At 41.0% G+C, this 26,911-nt stretch overlaps 3 protein-coding genes across 5 annotated transcripts; 2 read left to right on the top strand and 1 right to left on the bottom strand.

Moving 5' to 3' along the window:
• Positions 1-1,405: 1,405 nt before the first annotated feature.
• Positions 1,406-8,946, bottom strand: LOC113153178 (ellis-van Creveld syndrome protein). 2 transcript variants are annotated; one of them, XM_026346661.1, is made up of 20 exons: positions 8,469-8,946; positions 8,217-8,360; positions 7,989-8,075; positions 7,496-7,719; positions 7,298-7,382; positions 7,095-7,193; positions 6,821-6,943; positions 6,567-6,728; positions 6,214-6,430; positions 5,509-5,657; positions 5,193-5,291; positions 4,822-5,034; positions 4,511-4,620; positions 4,096-4,297; positions 3,754-3,978; positions 3,530-3,665; positions 2,341-2,443; positions 2,097-2,223; positions 1,888-1,984; positions 1,406-1,808 (listed from the first exon to the last, which is right to left on the bottom strand). In XM_026346661.1, the coding sequence occupies exons 1-20, from the start codon at positions 8,646-8,648 to the stop codon at positions 1,654-1,656; spliced, it is 2,937 nt and encodes a 978-aa protein (XP_026202446.1). In that variant the 5' UTR covers positions 8,649-8,946; the 3' UTR covers positions 1,406-1,653. The 2 variants fall into 2 exon arrangements, with proteins under 2 accessions (XP_026202446.1, XP_026202447.1); XM_026346662.1 differs by having other exon boundaries at positions 8,247-8,360.
• A 249-nt stretch (positions 8,947-9,195) lies between these two features.
• LOC113154739 (limbin) lies at positions 9,196-23,726 on the top strand. 2 transcript variants are annotated; one of them, XM_026349096.1, is made up of 23 exons: positions 9,196-9,718; positions 10,690-10,753; positions 11,885-12,006; positions 12,123-12,179; positions 12,335-12,521; positions 12,659-12,759; positions 12,861-12,926; positions 13,093-13,227; positions 13,500-13,639; positions 14,848-15,172; positions 15,440-15,679; positions 16,140-16,315; positions 16,567-16,726; positions 16,838-17,014; positions 17,153-17,454; positions 17,615-17,789; positions 18,284-18,427; positions 18,527-18,754; positions 18,946-19,160; positions 19,262-19,349; positions 19,492-19,667; positions 22,843-22,944; positions 23,179-23,726. In XM_026349096.1, exons 1-23 carry the CDS (start codon positions 9,491-9,493, stop codon positions 23,600-23,602), a joined length of 4,032 nt encoding a protein of 1,343 aa, XP_026204881.1. In that variant the 5' UTR covers positions 9,196-9,490; the 3' UTR covers positions 23,603-23,726. The 2 variants fall into 2 exon arrangements, with proteins under 2 accessions (XP_026204881.1, XP_026204880.1); XM_026349095.1 differs by having other exon boundaries at positions 11,864-12,006.
• Positions 23,727-23,817: 91 nt separating this feature from the next.
• Positions 23,818-26,012, top strand: LOC113154740 (cytokine-like protein 1). The gene is made up of 4 exons (XM_026349097.1): positions 23,818-24,533; positions 24,634-24,678; positions 24,982-25,128; positions 25,215-26,012. The coding sequence occupies exons 1-4, from the start codon at positions 24,387-24,389 to the stop codon at positions 25,314-25,316; spliced, it is 441 nt and encodes a 146-aa protein (XP_026204882.1). The 5' UTR covers positions 23,818-24,386; the 3' UTR covers positions 25,317-26,012.
• The last annotated feature ends 899 nt before the right edge of the window (positions 26,013-26,911 follow it).

The raw sequence follows: 26,911 nt of genomic DNA, 5'->3' as shown, positions 1-26,911 counted from the left end.
AAACTGGACTCAAATGTAACCTGTGATAAGTAGACAGTTTTCAGTTTAGAAGAAAAAAGGCCCTTTGAGCGGGGATTTGGAAAGCGACCTTATTCTTGGGCCCTAAAATAACTGATCATCTGATCTGATGACGCCGTCACACTGCGCACATCTTTACCTAATTGGACATGTTTAATGCACTGATTTCTATTACCAGCTTCAGGACATATTTACAGAACAGATCGAGGAAGGATGTAATAAGATGCCTTCAGTGACTTTAGTTGGATTTGATCTAAAAAAAAAAAATAAGAAAGGGACGGACGCTTTCTAGCCTCCAGCTTCTAACTTACAGCGGATTTTCTCAAAAAAAAACAAAAAAAAAAAAGGCGCAACAAACTGTAGTTCACCTTCATGTGTGTACTATCAGCTGACAGTGGTGTAAATGTACACTGAGTTGTGAACCGTTTTTTCAATCTTACAGCTGAGCCTGGGAGTGTTTCCACTTACCTGAATCTCCTCAAATAGAAAATGCGGGCACGCCTGCGTCCATCAGCACTGACAAATAAAATCCAGTTTTACGCAGCCGTGTAAAACCATGTTCCACATAGATCCGGGTCGGCTCATGGTTTGCTTTTTTTTTTTTTCTCACTCCTGGGCTTCTGTGTTTGTAGCAGCGACGAGCCCACAGTCGAGGCAGGAGAAGAGAAAATCAGAAATCAGGTCATCTTCCCACAAGTCCCTGCAGTCCTCCAAGGGACCTCAAAATACATCCAAACGGCTTCCCCTCATCACATATCACCGACGGCACCTGCAAAGTCAACGGTACACCCACAGCTCCAATAGATACATAGGAGGAGAGACACACTCTTGGCAAATCACCCGTGTGTGTGAGTGGGTCAGCACCGGGAGCATGATTTCTCAGGTGCAACAGCAATCATTTCTTAAGTGTGCAAGTGGAGCATGGTGATGCAGAGCAGATTAAAAATTGATATTTACTAATTGACACTGTTCAAACTGCAAACTGTCAGTAGACATAAGGTCCAGGGTAAATTGCTTGCTAGATTGCTGCCTACATATAGCTGTCTGCCTGATTTCAGCCCTCCCAGACATTTCACCATTACTCTGCATTATCATCCATAAAGGCTTGTACTTAAAACCCCATTAGAGCAACAGAAGGGCAGGGCTTTCATCGCTGAGTAGTAGCACTCTGCTACAATGAGAACGGACATCTCTAATTCATCTGACAACTTACTGAGGAGCACATCCATCAGAGCATGGACTCAGGAATCAATGCAGTGAATGAGCTGTTGCATGAATAGGAATGTGGGTTTAGATATAGGATGTAAAATGTAGTGTCAGGCCTGTAGCGAGGCAGTATGCCATGTAAAAAAAAAAACTGAACAATGCAATTGAAATATGACTTTATTAATAGTTTTACAATTCCATGATTTCATGGACCATACAAACAGACCCGAGAAAGGCAGATTTTGTTTTCATGGTTGTTCTCAATAAGGACATGAAAGATCAGAATTTCTTGTATTATTACTTAAGGCAAATTGTATTTGTTAATACTCTTAACTCTACTGATGAAGATCAGATCACATGAGAAATACATTTTCCCAAAGGTTCACATACTTTTTCTTGTCACTGTATATAAACAGTACATTATGAAGACTATCTATTCAGCTCAGCTGAGACTTGTTCTCTTTTCTTCTTTGGTTTCGATTTCACCACTGGAGTTACAATAGTTGGTGTCAGTGAAGGATTCAAAGCAGGATCTAATGCTGGGTTCAGGGCTAGCAGGTCCAATATTGTGGCACTCTGATCACCTGTTGAAATACAAAGACAGGAGACAGAAAATGATAAACATGTAAACGCATTTTTATTCTATGGGGTAAGGTTTCTTACGTGTGCTGTCCTCTTCACCACTGGGATCTGCATCTGGACTGAGGAGAGGAACCCGGGCCAAAGCTGCCAGCTCAGCTATGAAGCTTTCTTCTGCCTCCTAATGGACACACCAACGCAGTGCTTACAGAAAATAACTTGGCGGTATGTAAATATATTCATATATGTCTCCTGGTAAGTAGTGAAGTAAAGACAACAAGAAGCATACTAACCAGTAGCTGTTCTTTTATCTTTTCCATGGTTTGATCTTGGATTACTTTCTTCTGTCGCAGTTCCTCAGATATCTTCTCATGCTCCAGATCACACTGCTCCAACACTTTTCTTTTGTGAAGTTCAACTCTAATATGTAAAAAAACAAAAAACAAAGAACAACTCCAAATTATGTTTTTAATTTAAAAAAAAAGGTAGTCACTAAAAATACTAAACAAAAATAAAAGAAAAGCACTTCAAATGTACCTTTGTTGAAACTCAGCAGAGGTAGGTTTTTTGCCCCAGTTCACCAGCTCCCTGTGCAAGGCGCTGTTTGGCTGAGTGCTGCTCTCCTGCTTTTCACTCACCTCTGAAGATAAAGTCAAGAATGGTTAATGCACAGAACACAGAAGATAAGTGGAAAAATAAAAATAAATAAACAGAGCTGTGAAATTATCACTGACATACTGTGGCACATTTAACTGTGTACTGTTAACCTGCCATGCTTAGCATCAGTGGCTAATGAGAATAGAGCACCTGACAAAAGATGAGGAAACAGACGCATGTGGACCAATGTGGACTGGCATGATGGCAGTGAAATTGGTGGAAGACTACACCAATTGGATGTTAAACCTAGAGGTGGAAATCGTAGTTAAGCGATCAAGGTCAGCACCAGCCTCTGGGCCTAATGGACCGTCCCATGGACTGCATTAATATGCTCCAGAGGTGCTTCGGTTGTTGTAGCTGCTCTTTATGTCATTAGATGCTTGGAGCACACTAACTGTGAGATTCTACACATTCTGTTGTACACAGCATACTGTGGGAAGCTTTAGATTATTTCAAGATACCAGACATGTCGTCAAAGGACTAATGAGGAAATACTTTTAGGACAACCAGATATTTTTTACAACTGCAAAGGTTATTTCAATGGTATTATGCATTATGTCAGGATGCATGATTTCACAATTAGCTTTTGCCATGGCCACAGAGATTATTATTAGGGCATCTAAATGGGTCACAGGAGGAGAGAGGCTTCAGTCAGGGCAGTACTAACCAGAGAAAGTATACATGCACAATATAACTATCATCACCAAAGGGATGTTGGAAAAGTTGGCCAACTATCAGAGAAGCCAGTTAAAAGTTGAAGTCAAGTAGATGGTGTAATATCTAAGCATGAAACAGCAAGCTGTCGATGGCACGAAGAGTACAGAGACAATGGGCCTTCCAGGCAGTCTTGAACTGTGTCTACTGTTTGGTCTTCTGACATGAATGTATGTTGAACAACTAACCAGCTAACTTAGCTACAAGCGAGTTGTGCTACTACTACTGTAGATTTATGATGTCACGGTCTGTTACTAGGCGTTTTTTGTATTGACACCTACTAAATACGGCATTCGGCATACTGACTGAACAGTATAACACTAGTTTATGACGTGTGTTGTCATTGTCGTCTCACCTTTGTTTATTTTTGACTGATCCTGCTGTAGTTTTTTGGTGATGTCCTGTAGACGTGAATAGTAGCTTTGGACTAGTTCAGTGAGTGAATCTTTGGTCACGTACACACTCTCCGAAACAGCTTCTATCAGGTGGCGCTAATGAGGAAAACAATAGTGATTTACCAGACAAACTAATCTAGGAAACATGAAATTTGGTTTTATTTAGGAGAGATTAATATGAGACCTTTAAGCCATCGTCTTGTTTTGCAGAGGTCTGTGACTCAGTGGGCAGGGCCTCCATTATCTGTTGAATAGCATGGCTGAGGGCATTGCCTAACACTAGCTGTGCATGGCTCTGAAGAAGATCTGTTCCTGTTTCTAGTTCAGAAAGGAACTCCTGCTGAAAGCTGTGGCCCACCAGCTGACTCTCTGGACCCAGATGCATCTCTGCCAGACTGGCACTGCTGTTCTGTGGACAGCACAAGGCAAGAACAGTGTTCAATTCACTGTTAACATGAGAGTGTTTTGGAGGACACACTGTGTTTGGCAGTGGTTTGCTGTTTTAAGGCACAACGCATTTCCCCACCTTAAGAGCTGAACTGACACCGGATTGGCTTTTACTGGGCTCTTCCATTAGCAGGGCTCTGAAATCAGTCTGAGAGAATGCCTTCAGCTTTGACAGCCTCATCTCTTTCAGCATATGCAGACAGAAGTGCCTGACCACAAAGTGTCTCTGCACTGCCACTAACAGGTGCTCATGTTTCTTCTCCATCAGTCTCCCCACTTGGCTGAGAGAGAGAGAGAAAGAGAGAGAAAGAGAGAGATCCTTCAGCATTTTTCTGAGTTACTAATAAAAATTGATTTAGATACTGGATAAGAGGATATGGGCACATAGAAGAAACTGTCTTGTAAATCTTTTATTAGCACAGATTTATTTTATATCGGGTAATGTGTCACACACTCAGTATGTCATTTATACTTTCTGGCAGGTTGTCCAATACCTGTTGAGTGTGTAGCTCTGTCTGGCTACCATTGCTCTGAGGATTTTCATCTGTTGTTCACTCAGATGATGGAGACAGGCTTGCACCAGAGCCGTCTCCTCTCTCCACTCCTATAGAAAAAGATGCTCAGTTGGAAACAATGATTTTTGCATTAATGTAATTGCTTAAAGTCAAAATTCATGACTCTTGCCAGTACTTCATGAACTTAGATATAAGAAAGACAAAATTATCTTTTCAAACGAATGTAAAATAATGAAAGAATCAAGCTATCAAACACCAGTAGAGAAGACGATCCACCACATGGTGTCTACCTGTCCGTCTTTATCCAGGTGAGCCCTAATGTCCTCTAGCTGCAGCTTAATAGCGCACTCTGCCTGCTGTAGCTGTGCAACCAGCTCTTGCTCCAGATCCAGCCACAGCTTCTCACAGCATTCAACAGACAGCTTTGACTGGGCAGGGACAGAGGTGAGAAAGACATCCTTCGCTCGCTCTCCGAGCCTCTTTGACCACAAGGTACTAAGTTTCTAAAGATAGAAGAAGAAGAATATTTAAATAAGAATATTGCTGTGTCTACACAGTGGATGTTTCAGGCAGTGAAAAATACCACATAACAGTTCACAATTGACTCGCATTGTACACACAAATATGCACCAAAACCACAATGAAGCACTGCAGCTCTTACCCTCCAAAGGTCACAGAGGGCCATGACCACCCTGTTTTCCTGCTCCACCTCCAAATCATACATCTGTTGTCTGTGCTTAATCAGCAAGTCCTGGTAAATCTGGAAGAAATGTTATAATTAGATTTAGAAACCTGTGAAAGTACATGCAACTAAGAGTAGAGGAGAAGCAGCATGAACCACGATGACTGTGTTATAAAACAAAATTAACTAACTGCAGCAATCTACAGCCGGCTTGCTTGGCCTATTTATAATATTATGTAACTATAATTTCTGATCTACAGTACATATTCAGGTAAAGGAGGTAAAGCATTCTGACCTTGGTAAGCTGCTGTACGTCACTGTGAGTCTGTCTCAGTTCTAAGGCACGGGTCCTCTCCTTCGTCTGCCTTCTGTGAAGCCTCTTCCTCTTGGACTCCATTTTGCTGCACTCGTTATTCACCAATTCCTTCATCTTCCTCATACACTCTGAAACATAAAGACTTTTAGATGAGTGGGACAGGAGGACCAGTTGCACATAAACCAAATAACTGCAATTTGTAAAACTAGCTAATTTAGCAGGGTATACATGTTTATTAATATGATTTTTCAATTATTTAATAGTATTCACAACTTCTAAGTTGATGTTATAGAAAAAATCTAAAGGTGCTTGCTTAACTAATTCTAACAGATTTACACTGTGTTATTATGTCTCTGACTACACACTACATCAGTACAAGCATGATATTCTGTGCTGACCTTATTTGAGGAGCTAAAGTGTATTCCCATAAAATGTGCTATTTTAAGAGAGTATATCATTTCAGTTTCAAAGTAGGCTATACATTGTGTATGGCTACCTGCCACCACAAAGTAGATGAGTGTAATTCAAGACACAAATTCGGTCAGGCTTTTGGGTAACTGTGTTACTTTCTTAAATAAAACACCAACCATCTTTTGTCTGTGCTGATCTGATTGTACCTGGTAGTGGATACCACACCAAGTTTAGTTTTCATTACTGGGTTAGATGAAATTCAAATCATTTTACCCTCAGTGCAGTGTTGAAGGCTGTCTATCAGAGAGGCCTGAACTTCTGAAAGTATATTTTCCATATGGCTAAAGGTCAAGATGTTATCACTTGTCAGCTGCTCCAGTGTTGTTGCTATCAAGCTCTGTCTTAGAGACAAGTCCTGCCTTAGCAAGGCAGGTTGGGACTGAAAAATCCCCATCAGTTCCTCCCACCACAACAATTTCTGCTGGATCCTCTACAAGAAACAAACAATCAAAAATATATAGCATTCAGTCAGTACAAACTTTTTCATTAGTCCATCCAGTTTCTCCAATGATAAATGAGACAATGGTCAAGTTAATGGTATGTCAACCACTAACTCATATTTTTACCTTTAGATCAGCTTGTTGTGTGTTCACTAGGTTTTTCTCTATTAAAAGACAGGTCTGAATGAGGGACAGAATCACATCCTGGGCTTCATCTGGAGAGAAAATGCTGGTGTTCTTTAGCAGATGCTGACTCAAGTCCTCCACCTGTTTGCTGAAACCTTTGCACTATGAAGGGATGCAGACTTTAGGTTTCCTTTTAATCAGTATTTGTACAATTGTTAATTATTTTTTTTCCGGGTTTCTGTTTTCACTTTTACCATTTGAAGGCCACGTTCAAGGAGATCTTTCTGAGCTCTCTCAATCTCCTCCAACGAACAGGGAGCATCCTCATTTTTCTCAGTGTTTCCTATTGGAAACTGTTTCTTTAAGTCATTCAGTTCCTTAAAACAAAAGCTACATGTCAGTATTTTAGTCAATCAAGCACTGCAAAAATAATGTTTTGTGTATGTGCAAAAATCTATTCATATCTCTATACAAAGAACGTGCAATGAGTGTGAAATCCATTTATTAGTTTTAGACATTTGGTTTTACCTTTTCCTGCATTTGGAGAATATTCTTGGAGAAGTCAACATGACTTTTGTCTTTTGGAAACCGGCAGCTGAAGACTATCTTCACCATTTGAAGAAACATCTATAGCAGCAATTACCATATAACACAAAGGCTTGTGATGCTTTAGGACATAAACTACATATCTACATGGTAACTATAGTATAAAACAAACAAGAAAGACTCACCATGTATTTTTCTTCCTGAAACTGAGAGCAATGCTGCTGTATATCCTGCAAAGCCAAACAGTAAAGGCTGATCCTACCTTCAAAACTGCAGGGATAACGAAAGTATTACACCTTTCAGCAAACTCAGGTTGGTACATACGTATATAAAGATCAAGGTGTGTGGTTATGGCTTATTGTTTAGAGAGCCCTGGTTCCTACCCTGGTTGTGTCAGAGTGTGAGGGTAGTGGGAGACCTTAGTGAAACTCTGGTTCTGCAGGCTCTTGGGGACCAATGATGAGGAGATAAACTGACTGCTGTCATCATTGTCTTGCTCCTGACTCAGAGATTCTCCTTCCGTTGAGGATGATGACTCCTCGTTAGCCGCTGCTGGCGACATTGAGTGCTCATGCAGTGATGGGTTGGATGCTCCATCTGCTAAAGGCTAAAAGATATAGTGAAAGGTTGCAGGTTAAAATGTTACTTTAGTAGTTAAATTGGCAATATTTAGATTGGATGGTTGTGGAAAGTGACGTATAAGCATACATCAACTGATTGCAACATTATATATTGTATATTCTCTTGACTACTGACTCTAAATCACCCATCACCATTCATTTGCAGCAGGTTTCTGTGTTCTGTTGTGCTTCCATTTCTAATAAACGACACGGTAAGAAAGGTCTGCTAAGGTCAAACTACAAAAAATATACTCACTCTATATTTTTGGTTGATGGGATAAACCACCTTTGCTCTGGAAGCAAATGCAGCCACATCGCTGTTCATGGGTGGCTGCTTCTTCTCCTGCTCACAAGTAAGCATTAGTAAATGATTAGCAGGGAGTTCATTAATAAACATTCAGAAATGTGTAACAGTGGATGAAGAATAAATGGCGTCATTTCCAGTAATTTAGCATTACTTAAAAGGCATAGATCTAATATCCACCAGTGTAAAGGCAGAAAATGGAGAGACTACTTTATCATTAGTGGTGCCACTGGCAGCCTCCTTCCTGCTGCTGCTCACACAGTCACTTCGGTTGTTGTCCAGTTCCCCATCATCAGGTTCAAGCAGCCTCCTGGCGTTGTATCCCTACATGAGTGATACAAGTTCAAACAACCTCAAAGACTGACTATAAATGATCAGTGATGAAGAACTAGACTGGGATGGATGAGGGAAACAGCTGTAGCATGTGCTTACTTGTCTCGTCAACAGCAGAGGCTTCAGGAGGAAGACATATAAAAGAGCAGCAGCTACTATCCCCGACAGTCCCCCACACACTGTGGCCACCGTCAACAGTCCCGTGTAGATGTGCAGAGACTCGGCGAAACTCACTAACACATCGTTGGCGCATCCCGCTATCAGTTCCCGATCAGCCATGTCTTATAATAAAACTAGGACTACTGACATTGTTTGACTCAGGTCTCACAGTTATATGTAAGATGTGATGTAAAAGCTAACGAAAACTTATCTGCTCGATGAACGGGGCTTCCAGCTAAAGTTTCTCCGTTCGTTGTTTTCAGAGTCTCTATCTCTCTAACCTTTGAAACATCAGGAATGTATGATTTACAAAAACGTATTTCACCAAAAGCCTTTCCCAAAAACAACTAAGTCAGAGTATATTTAGCCAACGGCTGAGATTTCAGAGCACCGACCTGCGTCAAGACAGTGGAGCAAGCAAGAGTTGGCCGGAAACCGGGTGGGCGAGCCTTCAACTTTAAAGCACAATAACTATCCGTGGTAGAACATGAAGGCGGCACACCTTATATTAACAGTAACGCAACCGCAGACGGAGAATATAAATACGAGTCCGCCATTCCTAGGATGTGTAAGTCTATTTATATATGTTTTGGGTCCACACTCCCAATTACATACGGCTTCGCCGCTGCGCGTTTTTAATTTGAAAGGCATGGCCGGAAACGCACGTTGTTTTTGCCGCTCCTTGAGGAGGTGCCCGTTCCTTCCAAGTTTTGGAAATGTTTTTCCGAAGTTGTTCAGCAACGGCGATAATGCATATGTTTGGTTTATAGATCTTTGAACAGGCGCCGATTGTTTATCCTGAAGCAAAAAGCGCATAAGGAAGATGTTGTTATGCGTCCTAAACGTTGTAGTTATTGATGTTTCACATGAAAATGCCGTTTGTTTTAACGGTGGCAGCGTCCACAAACAGTGTCGACTGTTAGCTAGCTAGTCGTCGGCGAGGGCAGCACACCAACTCACTAATGCTTCGGGGACTCTTTGTCGCGCAGAGGGTCTCGGTATGGACGTTTCTGTTCAATCTCCAGGTATTGTGTTTGTTTCCATCTCCGTTTTATTCCCGTCGCTGTCACGATGTAACGCGGCGTGAGACACGACGTGCCGGTGTAATGGAGCACAGTGCTGGACGACAGCCTGCAGATGCGTCGTGGTACTGGACATTACTACAACATCCTTACTCCGAGAAACAGGAGGTGAGCACACTTCACCGGTACTTTACTGGAAACTCCGTCCAGTTACTAACTACATCACTGTTATTTGCACATACACTCATCTATACACTGAGCACTTTATTATGTCCACTGTACAAACACTACAAAAGTGTAATATAGTACAACATAGGGCAGTTTTAGTTGAAGCTGTCAGAAATGATGTGATGAAATGATGATGTGAATGGGTGGTGGATGCATTATATAGAGGTGTTTCTGACGTTTTGGCCCCTCTACAATAAACATATAGTAGTAGTATTAAGTTGCACCTTCCAATTTTGAGTTGCTCTGTGATAGTTAAATTAAAGTGATATTATTCATTTAGTTGTGTGCTTGAACAACATTTTAGCACCCAGCTTTTCTACTCTCTTGTCATACAGTATGTAATCTCTCTGTGTAAGAACTAGGGAGACGTTGCTTTGGCTTTTAGATCTACCTTTGCAAATGCATGCCCTGCAGCCTGTCACTGCATAGCCAAGTTCTTTTTTTAAAAAGTTTTTTTTTTGTTTTTGTAGCTTAACACTTAACATACTTCCCATATCCCATTGGATATTTACTGCACGAATGATTATTTTTCAGCTGGTGACAAGTTATTTAACTCTAACTGATGCAGTGAGTAGCTTCTCATTAAACAAGCATGTCTGAAGACACATCCTGTGGAAAAGATGTTAATCTGTTACAGAAGGGTCAAATTATTGGCATGAATCAAGCAAAGAAAACATCTAAGGAGATTGATGAAACTACTAAAACTGGGTTAAGAACTGTCCAACGCATTATTACAAACTGGAAGGATAGTGGGGATTCATAGTAATCATAATCTTCTAGCAGGAAATGTGGTCAGAAAGAAATCTTGAATGAATCAAAGCTAAAGGTGGTCCAACTAAATACTAGAGTGTGTGACTTTTTGTTTGGACGGGCAATGTACTTGATGAGTAATGCCATTTTTTTTTTTTCAGATCCTGGAAATGCAACATGATCCTGGTGGGAGATCAGCACGACTGAGAAACCTTGGGATGGATGGTCTGCTCTCTTTTTCTTAATTCAACAATATCATGAATTAGAAAATAATTTCTGTGTAAAAAGGAGTCAAACAATTGTACATGTAACTATCAGCATACAGTGAAGTATCTAGAAAGTATTCACAGTGCTTAACTCTTTTCACATTTTGTTATGTTACAGCCTTATTCCAAAATGTTGTTTGTTGAAGCAGATTTAGCACCAATTACAGCCTCAAGTCTGTCATGCTACAAGCTTTTCACACCTATTTCTTGGCCAGTTTCTCCCATTCTTCTTTGCAGTACCTCTCAAGCTCTCTTAGTTTGGATGCAGAGCGTCAGTGTACAGCCTTTTTCAGATCTCTCCAGAGATGTTCAATCAGGTTCAAGTCCAGGCTCTGGCTGGACCACTCAAGGACTATCACAGAGTTGTCCTTTAGCCACTCCTTTGTTATATTAGCTGTGTGTTGGTCAGCTCACTGACTAAGGCCCCTTTCTCTGGATCGCTTAGTTTGGCCGGGCGGCCCGCTCCAGGAAGTGTCCTGGTGGCTTTGACGAGCCACAATCAATGGGACCTTCATTGCTGCAGAACGTTTTTTGTACTCTTCCTCAGATCTCTGCCTTTATACAATCCTGTCTCTGAGGTCTACAGACAATTCCTTGGACTAGGTCTGTGCTCTCACATGCACTGATAGCTGTGGGACCTTCTGTGGGACAATCTGATTATTATGATTCATACACAGTCACTGTTCATGTACTGTTCTTTGGTTGTGTAAAGCTGCTTTGTGACAATGTCATTTGTAAAAAGCGCTCTACAAATAAAACTGAATTGGATTGAATAGAATTGAATATAGACAGGTGTAAACCTTTCCAAATCATGTCCAATCAACTGGATGTCCCACAGGTGGACTCCAAACAAGTTGTAGAAACATCTCAAAAAAGTTAAGCACTGTGAATACTTTCTGGTTGCACTGCACATCTGGTTATACTAAAGTTAAATGTATATGAATGATCCAAGTGTAGAATTTCGCAATGGTTTTACTTTTACAACATTAATTATATAACTATCCTGACAAAATATTTATACTCAGTAAATAGTTTTTACACAAAACCTAAAATGTCTCCTCTGGTGCAGTGAGACCCATGTCTTCTTCAGCTCCTGCAGGCCCATGGGAACACTCCATTTACACCTCCTTTACCTACATGTCAAATATCTTGCCCCGCCGGAACCGTAGAAGCACACTCACCAGATATAACCTGGGCCACACTCTGCCTCAAGTATGTTCCTACATTATAACTAGACCAGTGTTAACATTTTACATTTAAGACTGGTTAATTAAAGGACTATCACATTACAAGTAACTGATTATTTTGTGTTTTAAATGTTTCTGCAGGTTCAGAGTTTGTCACCTCCATCAACATTTGGAGTCAAATTTCACAAGTGCGCACTGGTAAGTCAACATATTGTTTAAATGTCAGGTCAGTGTATCTATGTGCATTTATTTCCAACATGTGTTGGTGGTCTAGTTTTAATTTGCAAATGAACATGATGAGGAATGAAGCATCCACTGATTCATACTTCTCCTTTTTAATTACACACTCCCAGGTGAAGCTCGATGTTGATCCTCCTCAGTTGACTTTTTTCCTGCTGATTCACAACATGGGCCCTGTGGGTGGCACCAATCTGTCTCAGGTGTCTATCCGCGACTCCATTTCTGGAATAGTACCTATAAAAACTGAAGGCAGGGTGGTGGAAAGGGGCTACCAGACATTTGCCATTGATTCACTGTCTGGTATGTATGGGAATCACAATGTTCTACAAGATTTTTTACTCAAACATGTCTGCTGTTTAGTAAATGTTTTTATTTTCTGCATTTTTTACCTTCTTAATTGTAAAATAAAATTGCATTGCATTGTTTTTACTTTACAGCTGGATCTCAGGTTGTTGTCAATTATACTGCTCAAATAAGGAGTCATAAGAGTGAACGTCTGGACCTTCCAGCTTTTCTTACCTTCTCCAATGCCTCACAGGTATTGTCTGCAACCCTAGATGAAACCAAAATAACTTTTTTTTTCTAACTTTACATGAATATTTAGCATAATAAGATTTTTTTGTTTTCTTGACTCCACAGAATGACGTCAGTATGTTTGGTCCACTAACAGCTAATCTAACATTAAGGGTGAATTCTACTGACAGGGTAAGTTGTGGATTGTTTCTTTACTAGATAAATATCTGCAGCACTAAACATCACATCTTGGATGTTGTGATGTTTTCTATACTGTGATTCACCATGTTCACAAAACAAATTACAATAACTAATATTTATTTTAACTAAAGTTTTATTCTTTTGGCTACTTTTTCAGATATATCCCAACCACGGTGTTCATTTTGCTGGATTTGTTGCCGGGCTCTTTGTCACGTTGGTGCTGTTGCTGCTTGGGTTTCTTGCAATGAACCTGATAGGTCCCAGAACCAGACTGAACCTTCTTCAGCAAGGGGTATCACAAAATATGCTTTTTGAATTGCACTGGTTAAAAACTAAACAAACCCTTTTTCTTTCTGCAGTTAACATTATACTAATGTAAATCACAAAATTATTACTCATATAAGTCGACATTGTCTGGGATCAAGAACAAAAAAGAGTTATGAACTGAACCATGGATTTGTTGAACATTGTATATATTAGTTTCTGGAAACATTATACAAACAAAACTTGGAACTTTTTCAGATAGGAATTGACTTCAGATATATGTTAATTTTATTGCTACAGAGAAACAGAGGAGATTCGGACCCGGAGTATGCAGACTGCAACATAAGTGAGACAGTTAAAGACGAGGCGGCATTTGAAGACAAGATGGTGGACATCATAGTGCTGGAAGATCCCCAAAACATGTATCAGGCATTGGAGAAGTGAGCACACCAGAAGCTTTTTCTTTTTTTTTCATATAAGTCTTCATATTTTTTCAAGAGACCATAACCTAAAAAGTCGCCACTGATGAGATGATTCACATTCAAAAGTTGTGTGATTGTAAAAAAAAGAAGAAAAAAAAAAGCACCTGTTGGATATCTCACAAGTTATATCCAAGAGGTTAACTAGGAAAAGGTCATTAAACTAATTAGTATAAAATATCATTAAAACAAGACCTAAAAACAAAAATAACAACCTGTAAGTAGATAATAAAAGCAAATACATTTCTGTAGTGAAAATAACTGCAAAGCTTCTCTTGAGGGCAGCAGTTAGGTTAGGTGTAGAGTCACTGTCGCCTCACAACAAGGATGTCCTGGGTTTGAATCCACAGGTTAGCCAGGTGCATTTCTGTGTGGCGTTTGTATGTTCTCTCTGTGTCTGCATGAGTTTTTCTCCAGGTACTTTGGCTTCCTCCTACCATCTAAAGACACTATAGGTCGATTGGTGACTATCAAGTTGCCCATAGGTGTGAATGTTTGTCTCTGTCTCTGCTCTGTGATAGACTGGTGACCTGTCTAGTGTGTAACCTGCTTATTAGCCAGTGGCAGTTGGGATAGACTGCAGCACCCCTCAAACCTTATGAGGAAAAGTGGTTAGGATAATAAATGGATAAATGGACGCCGCATCCTCCATGCAAAATAGGATAGGGAGCCATGATGCAGTGGAGGGGCATTAGTGGACAGCACAGCTCTGTGAAGGCACCATATAGAGAAAGATCATGTCAAAGAACATTCTAAATATATTACAGCACACAGGGCGGTGAGAACTTTGTCTGCGTGCAATCCAAACCTGTTAAACGTGCATTATGAGACAAGAACTGCTGAGCAGCTTAAATCCTTCACCCAGACAAGACTGGGCAACATGTAAAATTCTGTCATAATCAAAGAGGTGATACAACACAGCAGTAAATTTGCCCTTTTTTGAGATGCATTGCTATCATGAATTTCAGTAAACATACCATTTTTTATGGAAATAGGGTTAGCAATTATGTCAAAGAATATTGTGCCTAAAAACATTTCATGTCAAAGTCACATTCTAAAAAACATTGTTATTAACAATTGCTGTAAATAGTATTGATGGTAACAATTAACATTCAGATTTTTGTGATCTGAAACAAAATCAACTTCTCTCTGTCTTTTATCCCTATAAGTCTCGAAATGTCTACGTTGCTTCGTGCGACCAGTAACCTGGAGACCACCCGGATTCAGATCTACAAGGACGTGATGTCGTCCCTGCTGGGTGGCTTAAAGACCCGGGGCCAGGCCAGCGCCCAGGCCCAGCAGAGGCTCCTCAGTGTTCTCCATGGACAGTTGCAGGGAATGGAGGGACGGCTGAAGGAGGAGAGGGGGGCCCGTATGGCTGCCCTGGCTGGCCGTTGTAACCTGGAAACAAGGGAAGAAATGGAAGCAGAGCATTGCAGAGAAGCTGCTGAGAAAGCCCAGGCTGAACTGCTGTGTGAACATGCAGACCAACAGGTAATTATAATAATGAGTTGTTCACTTGTTTGCACTGTTTATTTTTGCATTGTCATACAACAATATAAGACTACTTTTAAAAAGACAACAAAAAGGAAGAAGGATTTACCTGTAATGTAATGTAACCTATGCGTAATATAATATAAAGAGATGATTCAATCTTTTAGAGAAGTCAAGTTTTAATGGGATCCAAGATAATTCCATTCATTTATTGCTTTCATTACCTGCTATAACTAAGCTGTAAAACTGCTTTGATAATGTTATTAGGAGCTCCTCCAGTGCAGTGTCCTCCTGGAGAAGCTGCATAAGCTGAGTCAGAGTCAGCTCCAGCGCATCCTCTTGGTTCGACATGAAGAAGCCTCAGCGAAAGTCCAAAGAAAGATAATTGAGTGGCGCCGGGTGGAGCTCCACAAGATCTTCTCTGAGGAACTGGAAGAGGCCATGAGGATGGGCGAGTTGGAGAAGAGCACAGCCAAGAGTCTTCAGCACGATTACTTTACCTGTCAAGTAAACAAACAGTTTTATTTTATTTTTATTTTTAAAAATGACAGTTTGACGTTTCTGCTCATATTTACATTTACATTTGGTCATTTAGCAGACGCTTTTATCCAAAGCGACTTACAAGTGAGCAACAAGGCAAGCAAACTAAGTCAAGAAGAAACAACATCAAAGCAAAGTGCTATCAAAAAAGTGTTTCTGTTTCAAGAGATGTGAGAATGAAAAAGTAGAAAAGTTTTTTTTTTTTTAAGTGCAAAGGAAGATGCGGAAGAGTTCTGTTTTCAGCAGTTTTTTAAAGATTGCTAGTGAGGTGGCTGAGCGTGCAGAGATAGGCAGCTCATTCTACCATCGTGGGATCACTGAGCTGAACAGTTTTTATGTATTTGTGTGTTTTTTCACAAAGCAAATAAATTGAACAAACTTTAAAACTCACAAAATGTCCTTTATACAATGTCCCTTATCTGTCCAGGATAAGCTAGAAGAGGTCCTGGATGTGGTCCTTGCCAATCAGCGATATGTGTTATCTGAACGCCATGCACAGAGGAAGTTCCTAGTGCACAGTCTTCACAGCCTCAACAGCCTGATTTCTGACATCTTCTCCAGCACCTCCAGCAATTTGGACAGCTGTTTCACCCACATCAGGAGGTTAGTGCTAAGTGTAGTTATTATTTCATATAAACTTTTATTGTTACACTACAAAATAACAAGACTGATGAAAATGAAAGTGAACATATTTCCATCACAACATATTTTAAGTGCTGACTTTTTTGATACATGAAAAGATTTGTGTTGGAAAACGTGTTTTTAGCACATGAAAACATGTATATCATATCAGTTTTTGTGTAAGCAGTCTGAAGATGTAAAGATATATGGATGCTGTTGTGTTTCTCCACCAGAGGGAGCACCGTCCCTACAGAACAGATAGACCACCTACAGGAGAAGGCTCAGAAAGAGCTGATGATGGTGAGGCAGAGACTTGATGAGACACTCAGCCAAGAAAGAAGAGCAATGCGCTGTGGCCTAATTAAGAAGAGAAGAGAACTCATCTCTGAAATGGTGAAATATTACACAAATTTATTGTTTTACTCCAAATATCTGTAGTTTATGCTGTGAATTGCATTTCCTAATATGCCACAATTATTCCGTCCTGCTTCCAACCTTCTACAGCTGAGTCGCCAAAAACAGAGTCAGAAGGATCTGTCAGGCATGTCCAAAGGTCTGGAGGGAAGGATAGAGGTGGTCCAGAACCTGAGCTGCTGGCAGGACTTGCTGACAGCTCACAGCTTGGAATTAGCTGAGCTCATCAACAATCTGGATGAGGAGGCTACTGCCGACATTCGCAAGGTGCCACTGCGACAGCAGACATCAGGCACATTCATGGCAAACTCACTTGGAAAGACATAACAACCCACATACAAATACAGCATTGATCTTCATCTAGTGGGATTTTCTCCCTGTACTGATTGTCTGCTTGTTCTTCAGGTGACCATGCGTGTGATCCAAGGTGCCATAGCAGAAGTCAAAGCCATCCAGCCTTCTGCAACTCAAGCTGTGCTGTCGCTTGTGCCTCCTGGGGACCAACGCTCCCTTCTGCAAGTAGAACCAGAATCAGGGCAAGGATCAGGATCATCAAGCTCTCTCCTGCAGGGCCAGGAGAGACTGCATCAGGAAGGCAAGGCAGCCTTACACACGCTCAGCTGCACCAGAGAAGCTCTGCAGGACGCCATGGAGAGAGAGCTGCAGGAGCAGAGGGAGCTCAGGGAACGCTGCAGAGCTTTCTTCAGGTGAGTGATGTTGCATAATGACAAATGTCATCTGATTTCAGGAGAACTATACACGGGTTATTTTATCTTACTGTGTCATAAAGGTACTCTAACATTGCCATGTAAAGTCTCACACTGTAACCCTGGTATGGTGTGTTGTTTTTTTCTTTTTATGTCTAAGGTGCTTGTGCTCGTCCCAGCTCACACTGTCTGAAGATGACAGGCTGAAGATGAAACTAGAGTTTCAGAAGTGTCTCTCTGTGATGGACCGCTGCCTGGTGCTACCCTATGCTGTTTCCAGAACTAAACTCCACAATGCCCTGGCAGCTTGGAGAAAAGACAATGAAAAACAGATGGTGAACACATTATCACATGATACTGAACTCTAGTATTATGCTCTTGCAGCCCCAATATGGAGAATTTGATACTTTCTCATTCTGGTAAAAGCTACACCATTGGTATGAAAACAATACTGTGGTCAGCTCTGCTGTGGTCACCTTTATGTCCACTTCTTTCACTCTGTTACCTCTGATGATATGAATATATATTTGTTTTAAATTTCCATACAATACAAAAGCAAGTCCAAAGAGAGGAACCGTTGAATGAAACTACAGCACTAAATAACGTTGCATTTACTGTTTCCTCATATGAATAAGAAATGGAGAATGGTGATCACCAGTGCAAACCACACTGTAATCTGCTTCAGTTGTGTGGGAGCTAGATAAGTGCACATTGATATTCAGAAAATATAAAGGGCTCCACAGAGTGGTTTCATTTCTAATCACATCATAACAATGTGCTTGCAGTCGTTTCCCAAACCTTTTTTGTTGTTGTTTTTTTTTTTTTGCAGATGAATGCACTTTTCAAGAAGAAACCTAGTGAGATCAGGCAGAAAACAGACACATCTGGCTTGTTGCTTTTCCAAAAGAGGCTCAAAGACAGGATCCAGCTGTTTGAGAAGGAAAAGGAGATGGAGAGTGGTGTCATGAGCAAGGTGAAAGATGAAAGAAAGATGTCACTCTGAGTACCTTTAATCTATTCCATTTTAAAGTGCAGCAAGTGCTTTAATTTCATATTTCTCATATATTGCCAGGTATTAGAGGAGATGCGTGAAGAGAGAGAGAATGATCTGTGCTCTCAGGCCAACAACTTGGCAATACAGATGGCTGCCATCCACTACCAGAAGGCTGAGAGAAGGAGCAAAGTCTTGGAGACCTCCAGAGCGATGGTCACCCTGCACAGCATGCTAATTCAACTTCTGAGAGAGAGAAAAGGCCTAGAGAGACAAGAAATGGCCCAGAGTATACAGAGCTACTGCTTGGTAGGCACATGAGTGCATGAGTTGTACCAATACAACAGACTGCTTGTGTGCTTTGACACACATATTACGCTTCAGATTAATATATAGTTGTATATTTATTATACAATATTTATTTTTCACTTTCACTTATATACATTGAAAGTATACTGTACTATATCTTTATTTAAGAGTTCATTTAAATCTCACTGCAGGGCCTAGAGGAAGCAGCGCAACAGCTGCAGAAGGAGAGGACAAAGTTGGACGACGCGGAGGTGTCTAAAGTTGCTTCAAATAAAACACTCCAAGATGACTGTGATGAGGGGGAGGATGATGAAGTGTTTCAGCTGCAGCAGGATTGCAGGATGGTGTCCATTCTCCAGGAGGCACTCTACAAGTGTGATGAGTTCATCATATTGTTGGCCAGGAGGTGAGCTGTCATGTCAGCATTATCTCAGCAGTTATGAGGAATTTTGTGGGTTGAAACAGGCCATTAAGTTCTACAGTGTTGAAACTCTCGGGTGTTTTCAGGTTGCTAGAAATGACTGCCAACTATCAAGCCACACAAGATTTAAAAGAACAAATGGAGCTCAAGAGACTTTATGCAAACTGTGACCAGGTCATACCTCTTTCAAAGTGTTTTACCAGAAATATCTTTAATACAAACATATTACTGGCATAGGAAAATACCAGGGCATCCACATTTCTTTGTATATGCCAGTGAAAGTAGAGGTGGCTTTGTGCCCTGCTCTTTGTTTCAGGATCTGGAGTTTGCATCTCGGCTGGTGAAGCAGAGCCAAGTGCCTGCTGATGTTCTCCTGGAGACTCTTCGTCTCCTCCTCCCCACCCTACCTGAAAGCGAACTACTTTCCGTCACTGATGCCCTCTGCCCCAAACAGCACCCTATTTCATCATCTGCAGAGCATGAACACGCAGGGTAAGAATGAGGGTAATGGTCTGTCTGTTGGGCACAATTTTACCTTTACTTAATAAGATCTTTATTTAGAAGTTTTAAACAAAAAGAGCCACAAATGGACATTTTTGTTGAATTTCTTTCTGCACAAATACACACATATCCCCACATTAATCACTCACCGGGGCTTCCACTTACTAATTAAATAGCACTAAAAATGTCATAAAATCCATAAAATCCATCAGAAAACATGAAGTATGCAGGCAGAGTCTCTGGAATTTAAAGGAGGTATTTTTCTTAGTAAAGTCACTGATTTAATAAAAGCAGCATTTCCAGAGCAGCTGGCTAAAACACATTTCCACGAGGGTGATTTGCCCTGAGCCAAGATTGTGAGATAAACGATTGTGCTCATCATTTAGTTTCCCTGTCTTCTTTGATACACTGGAACATGCACACGAGTTTGAATTGCTCTACTGGTGAATGATTTTTCATGCATGAAGTCTCTTTGGATCTGAGCTGTTTTCAGATTGGAATGAATAAATCTTTCTTTTCTATTTCTCCTCTTTTAAGTGTACATTGGAGATTGAAATTGGATAACAATTTATGAACACTTTTCATAAATAATGTCATTTTCATTGCTCAACATTTGAAGGATTGTTTTGTTGGCTGTACCATGCTACTAGAACAGTGTTTTACAAAATAACCAAAGCACTTCAACAAAAAAACTTTTTTTTTTTTGCAGAAAACACAATGATCAAAATTAGAGAACAGCATTGACTGTAGCACTGAGAAAGATTACTACAACATTTTCTGAAGGTTACGACAGCCAACAATTACTAGGTAGCATACAGGCCCTTGCTTTGACTTCAGCACACCTGCAGCCACAGGACACTAGTCTCTCACGCTGCTCTGGAATAATTTTGCTCCACTCTCCTTCCTGTGGTTTCCATACTTCTGGGACTACAGTGGGTTTCTTGGCCACAACATTGTTGCCAAGGATTTTCCAGAAAGATTTCTGTTGGGTTTAGATCAGGACTCTGGGCTGGACGTTTTATTATTTTACTGTTTTCAGCTCAAGGAACGGCTTTACTCGTCTGGCTGTGTGACGGGGGGCATTGTCATGTATGAAAATTGTTAGCTGAATGGGTGTCGAATGCAGGGAAGGAACTGCGTGTTGTTGAAGGTTCTGATAAATATTTGTATTCACTCTGCCATGTAGCTGTGTAAGAGGCGCAACTCCTGCTGCAGAAAACTTTCCCCAAACCATGACACGTCTTCCTCATTGACTTCTTTACACACTTTGGGTTCAGTCTTTCCCCAGGTCTACGGACATAATGTTTACCATTAGACCCAAATGAATTCAACTTGCTTTCATCACTAAAGTGAACATTGGACCAATTCTCCTCTGTTCACACAACATGTTCCTCAGCAAAGATTAGTCCTGGTATTTCATTCTTTCTGCTAACGAGAGGTTTGGTCTCTGCAGAGTGGGCTTTCAGTCCACATGCCCTTAAACATCGACACACTGTATGATGAGACAGATCCTTACCCTGCCCCTGAACTGGCGAGCTATTCCACCTGCAGTGTTGAACCCATTGGCCATTGACATTCTCTGTATCATCCTGTCCTCTCTTGTATTTGTCTTTCGTGGACGACCAGCTTTCTTGAGAGACTTGTATAAGGTTTGTGACATAAAGATGCAATATCCTGGAAATCACGGATTTGGAAGGACCAACTTCTCTTGCTACGGCTGGAAATACAGAATATTGCAAGTGTTCAGAGACCTGCTATGAGCAAACATGAGGCCTGCGTTCCAATGGGACGTTGTGGTGTTTTCTAATTTATGCTTATCAATTTAAAGGCCGATTGACCATTTTCCAAACGAAGTTGAAAACTGTCGTGCTGCTTAAAGAGGCACTTATAAAATAAAATAGCAAAAGAGATCATATTTTCCCTACTTTCGTTTCTCTCTTTGTTAGCTCCCTGTAAAATCCAGAATAGAGTTTCAAACCCTTTTCTCACATCTGGAGGATGGAAGAAGCTACTTGGATGAGTAGTGAAACGTTTCAACCTAACAAGAAAGAAGTCCAGTTGCCATGACTCAGCTTCCAGATAACTTCACCTGGACGACTGAGAATCTTCACCGACTTTTCCTCACATATAAAGCACTTAATAATCAAAGCTCCACCCTATGTCAAAAATCTCATAGTTCCATATTTTCCCAGCAGAACTCTTTATTCTCAGACTGCAGGTTTACTTGAGGTTCCTAGAGTTTCCAGATGTAGAATGGGAGGCAGAGCTTTTAGCTATCAGCTCCTCTCCTGTGGAACTAGCTCCTAGTTCAGGTTCTGGAGGCAGACACCCTCTCTACATTTAAGACTACACTTAAAACTTTCCTTTTTTATAAAGCTTATAGTTAGAGATGGATCAGGTGACTCTGAACCATCTCTTAGTTATGCTTCTATAGGTTAGTCTGCTGGGGGACCTCTACTGATACACTAAGCTCCTCTCTCATCCTCTCTTCTCATCTATCCATTCAAATGCTACCTTTGCATGTCATCAACTTTGTCATTTCTCTATCCCATAGTTGTGCTTCCTCTTCTCTGTCTCGTCCTTTATCTGTACTTTTCTGATAAAGTGCAGATTTACTCGACCTTGGATTCAGCTGTAGATTTCCAGAGTGCAGTTACTGGTCCGACCGAGCTACCCAATGTTTTTGCTGCTTGTTCTTGTTGTTGTTTTTTGTTTCCTGCTGTTCTTTTCTCTCTCCTCTTTCCACTCACCCCAACTGGTCGAGGCAGATGGCCGCCCACCCTGAGCCTGGTTCTGCTGGAGGTTTCTTCCATTAAAAGGAGTTTTTCCTCTCCACTGTTGCCTAGTGCTGCTAAAGTGGGGCTGTTGGGTTTTCTGTATACATTTATATTTTGTAAGGTCTTAAACCTTAAACACTGTAAAGTGCCTTGTGTTGACTTTTGTTGTGATGTGGCGCTATACAAATTGAATTGAAATTGAAAATAAAACTGGACAGATGCATAAAATTATCAAGCTATGCAGTGCTCATCAGCTTGTGGGAGGGGCTTCAGGAAGTGTTTTTTATTATTATATAATGAATAAAAACAAACATATTTAAATCTATATCTAATGCGATCAGAGACCAGATGCTTCAGTTTCAAAATAAGCTGATTACTTTCTTGACCAGGTGTGCTGTGGGATCTGCTCGACTTCTTCCAGCCAAACTTCGGGAAGACGTGGTGCATACAAATATGCAAACTATGCTGAGCTGCACTGTGGAAAGCGAGAGGTGAGTTTAACACTTGTCTGCCTTTTTGCTGTCACTGCCATATAAAGACTTGATGTGAAGACTAATTTGTAGTTCAGTGTTCATCACCATCACAGACAGATCCTTTATTGAAGTGAAACGCACCTTTCATCAGAGGAGTTACATGACTGGGTTGCACTGACCACATGCATGAGGTAAGCACTTTAACACTCCAGTCCCACTAACAACAGCTCCTTTGTCCTCCCAATCACACAGCTTCCAGGAAAAGAGGCAAAATCTGATGGAAAAACTGCTCCCCAGGTCCTGCCTCCTGAGTCCAGGAGTTGATGCAGCACTGCTGGTTGAAGAGAAAGGAAAAGAGAAAAGTTTTACCAATGCACAGGGGCCTGTTTACAAATCAACCATGGCTGAAAACGGAGCTTTCGATTGTCTGAAGTGTGACACAGCCAAAGAAAGAGTTGTGGACACAGTGGATGAAGCATTACACAGCTCAGCAGAGGAACACACGACTCCAGCGTCTGTCAGCACGGCACTGGGCGGCCCTGCTGACGGGGAAAGGTTGTTTGTGTTTCGGGATGCACACGAATCACCAGACTCTGTGGATGTGTTCAAGAGGAAAAGAAAGAGGAATTTCCTCAATCTGAAGAAAGGCTCAGTGGCTCCAACAAACCTACCTTGAGTTAGCACACACTGTTGTGCAAGGTTTTATACGTGTGTATATACAAACACTAACATGTAGCTTTGTTCCTGTATAAATGTACGTGGCATCAGACTTTGTTTTGAAGTAAAGGCAGCTGACTGTTTCCAGTTACTTCTTCTCATTGTTTAATGTTGGGAAGAGCTCACATCTTCTCAAATAACTGCACATCAACAATGTGGGGGAGCCGGGGGCAGACCAGAGTAAACATCCCAAACTGATCCAGACTACAGATGCTGCTTCAGTGTTTTGTTGTGTGGATGTTAGGAGTGTGAACCTCTCCACACTGAGGGAACATCCTAAAAACGTTCCTTCCCATGCAGCAGGTAAAATGGATGAGCAATTTTAAAGTTTCCAGCTGCCCTTCGACTCCCCTTAATGTACCTCATGCTTACAAGTCAGACCTTCCTCTGACCTTTTCCTTTTTCTTGTTGACATGTGCGCTTGACGGTGATGGATAATATTCATATGCGGCTTTTAGGAATGGACAGGCCACAAATCTGACTTGGGGATGTGTCAAAACTGTCTGGCTGTGTTCTTGCTGGGAGATCAGTCACTTCTCGTATGCGGAGCCCCCCTGAACACAGCACTGATTTGATCTCTGAAACCCATCAGACTCCAAATATTTTTGCGCTTCCACGTCATCGCTCTTCGTTTTTTTTTTTTTTTTCTCCCACTCCATATTTATAACTGCAGCAAGTCCTGGTCCTTACTCCCCCAAAACAGCGTCGACTGTACAGGCTACTGCACCGTGTTACTGTCCGACATGAGGCTGGGACTCGCCGCGCTCCTGTGTTTCTTCAGCTCGGTGTTGCTGTCAGACTGCGCGCCTCCGACCTGCTATTCCAGAGCGTTAGGCCTGAGCCAAGAAATCATGGTGCTGCTGGATAAAATACACACGTACCACCTCACGGTAAGCATTTTATGACCTTTATTGTCACGGGCAATTTTAGGTAAAGCAATGTGGCCACTGCGTATTTCATATTCTAACGATACCGTTTGTTGGGTTGCAGAAGTCGTGTGCTGAAATCCTACCTCCGATCTTCCTTAATGTGCATGTAAGTAAAAAAAAAAAAACAATGAAGTGATGCATATAATATGTGGAAAACATAGAGGGACCCTTGATCACATGTTGTCACCAACAACCACATTTGACTTTGAAATTGAATTCCAGCCATTTTTGTTTCTGTGAGAACTTCAGCGGTGCGTAAAATGAGAATTACAGGACATTCAAAAAAAAAAACAAAACAAAACAGGGTGATCACTCTGAGAGCAGTTCAGTAACAGATGTGTGATCAGTTTTAGGTGGTGACACAGCTGTGTCGGATCTTCGTTTGAAAAGATCTGTGTCGTCTCTTTAGAACTCGTGCGTCACCGCCAAACTCCGTGACTTCCTCTATGTGGTGCTAAACCACCCCAGCCAACAGTGCAGAGAGCGTCCCAGGATGGTGATCCTCAAACGGAAAATCCAGAACTTGTACAGAATAATCACCAGGATTTGTTATCGGGTGAGAACATCCCTAAAGTCTGCAGGGTTTTTGACTGAAGCCTTGTTGTTTTCATGCTGGCCTGACCACTTTATTTGTATTGGCAGGATCTGGTGTTTTTGACAGATGACTGTGATGCTATTGATACTGGACACCATCGCCCTTACTATGGGGAGGACAGACTTCAGCTTCTGCAAGAGGACAGATGAGCAACAGTTGTGCACTGGTTACGTTTATAAAACACATAATCAGCAGTATGTAGAAGCACATATGTACCATACACACCATAGCCAACTGTCCATAATCCCACTGTTATGGCAGGACACACTGTGCTGTTTCATGTTGTACCAAGTTAGTTCTGTGTTTGCTGCTCACGTCAGTGTACATGTGTGGCTACGGTCCGGCCAGAACCTTCCACAGGAAATTTGCTGAATGCCAACCATGCCAATGAAACCCCTGAAATAATAAATGAATAAATGATGCTTGTGAGCCAGGCTTTAACTGCTGCTTACTTACCAGGGTTGATCAAAGGTCTGTGCATCATTAAGAGAAATATGCTGTGTTGCCATAACCCCTGGTCTGAGTAACATGTCTTAAAGGCGCACTATACAACATTTTACAAACATCTGAAGACTTGTACACAGTGGGCGAAAAAGAAATAGATGTGTGTGCATTGCTTGGTTGCACTCAGCTGTACAGTATGTTCCCTCAGAAGTCACTGCATAGAACGTGTGTTTTTACAAGCAGGAGAGTTTTCATGTTTTTATGGACTTAAAATAACAGAGATCTCACTGTTAGACAGATAAGAAACAGTTTAAAGAATCACAGTAGTTTGTTACATTCCTGTTTTTTATTCTGTCTCAGTCTCAAAGTTCGGTAATAAAATTTCTCCTTATGTATCCATTTTTCATGTACTTGCTCCTTTTATTCTCTGAAGTGATATCCAGGATTTCTGCCAGATGATCCTGGAAAACGGATTAAATCGAGACAGAGCACTCTGGACCGTGTCCACGCTTTGATTCAGCTGGCTCTCACAGTGGACAAATACAAATCAATTGTTTGCTACTGTCTTGAAAATGGGGCTGATGAACTGTTAGTGTACCAGGTGACTTTACACAAACTACATCCTCACTAAATGAAGTATTGTAAAATTATCATATTGTGAAATGTGTATTTCATTTTGGAGTGATGTTTACCTTTAAATATGTCGCAAAAGTAGGCTTGGTATCTCTTATTATCTCTTTTTATTTCTTGCTTTTTGCCTACGGTGACAGTATTCCATCATCTCAGGGTAAGACTTTTATCTGATATATATGCTGTAGTTTAATACAGTTACTTGAAACGGCAACATAAAAGTTATATTTAGTATTTTTCACTAAACTGAAACATGTAACATTGGGTATTAGTCTTTTGTGGTTTAACAAATCTGAAACAAATATGTTTTTAAACAGGACGCTTCTTAGACACTCCAGGTGTAACTGTTATTGTTGTTTTACATACCTACTTTTCTTCATTGTTCCATTTAACTGGTGAAGTGTAAGGTGTGTAAATAAAAAGCTAACTTTAGTGTGAAATGAAACTAGATTTAGGCTTGCCACTGACTCAAGCTTTGTTGCTTTCCTCTAATTGCAGATCCAACATTTTAGTAAAGTAAGAACTAATGTCATATATCAACTTTATACATAGTGCAGTGATACGAATTAAAAATATAAATAAAATCAGCATTTGTTGTTGCCAGCACCTGATCCCTGATCCCCTCACTACAGTTGAGCACAGGTTTTTTGAGGACCCGGCTTACAGATTG

This window comes from Anabas testudineus, chromosome 5 (assembly GCF_900324465.2).
Source record: "Anabas testudineus chromosome 5, fAnaTes1.2, whole genome shotgun sequence".
Lineage (NCBI taxonomy): Eukaryota > Metazoa > Chordata > Actinopteri > Anabantiformes > Anabantidae > Anabas > Anabas testudineus.
The sequence above is the reverse complement of the archived record's forward strand: the minus strand, read 5'-3'. Positions and strand labels throughout refer to the sequence as shown.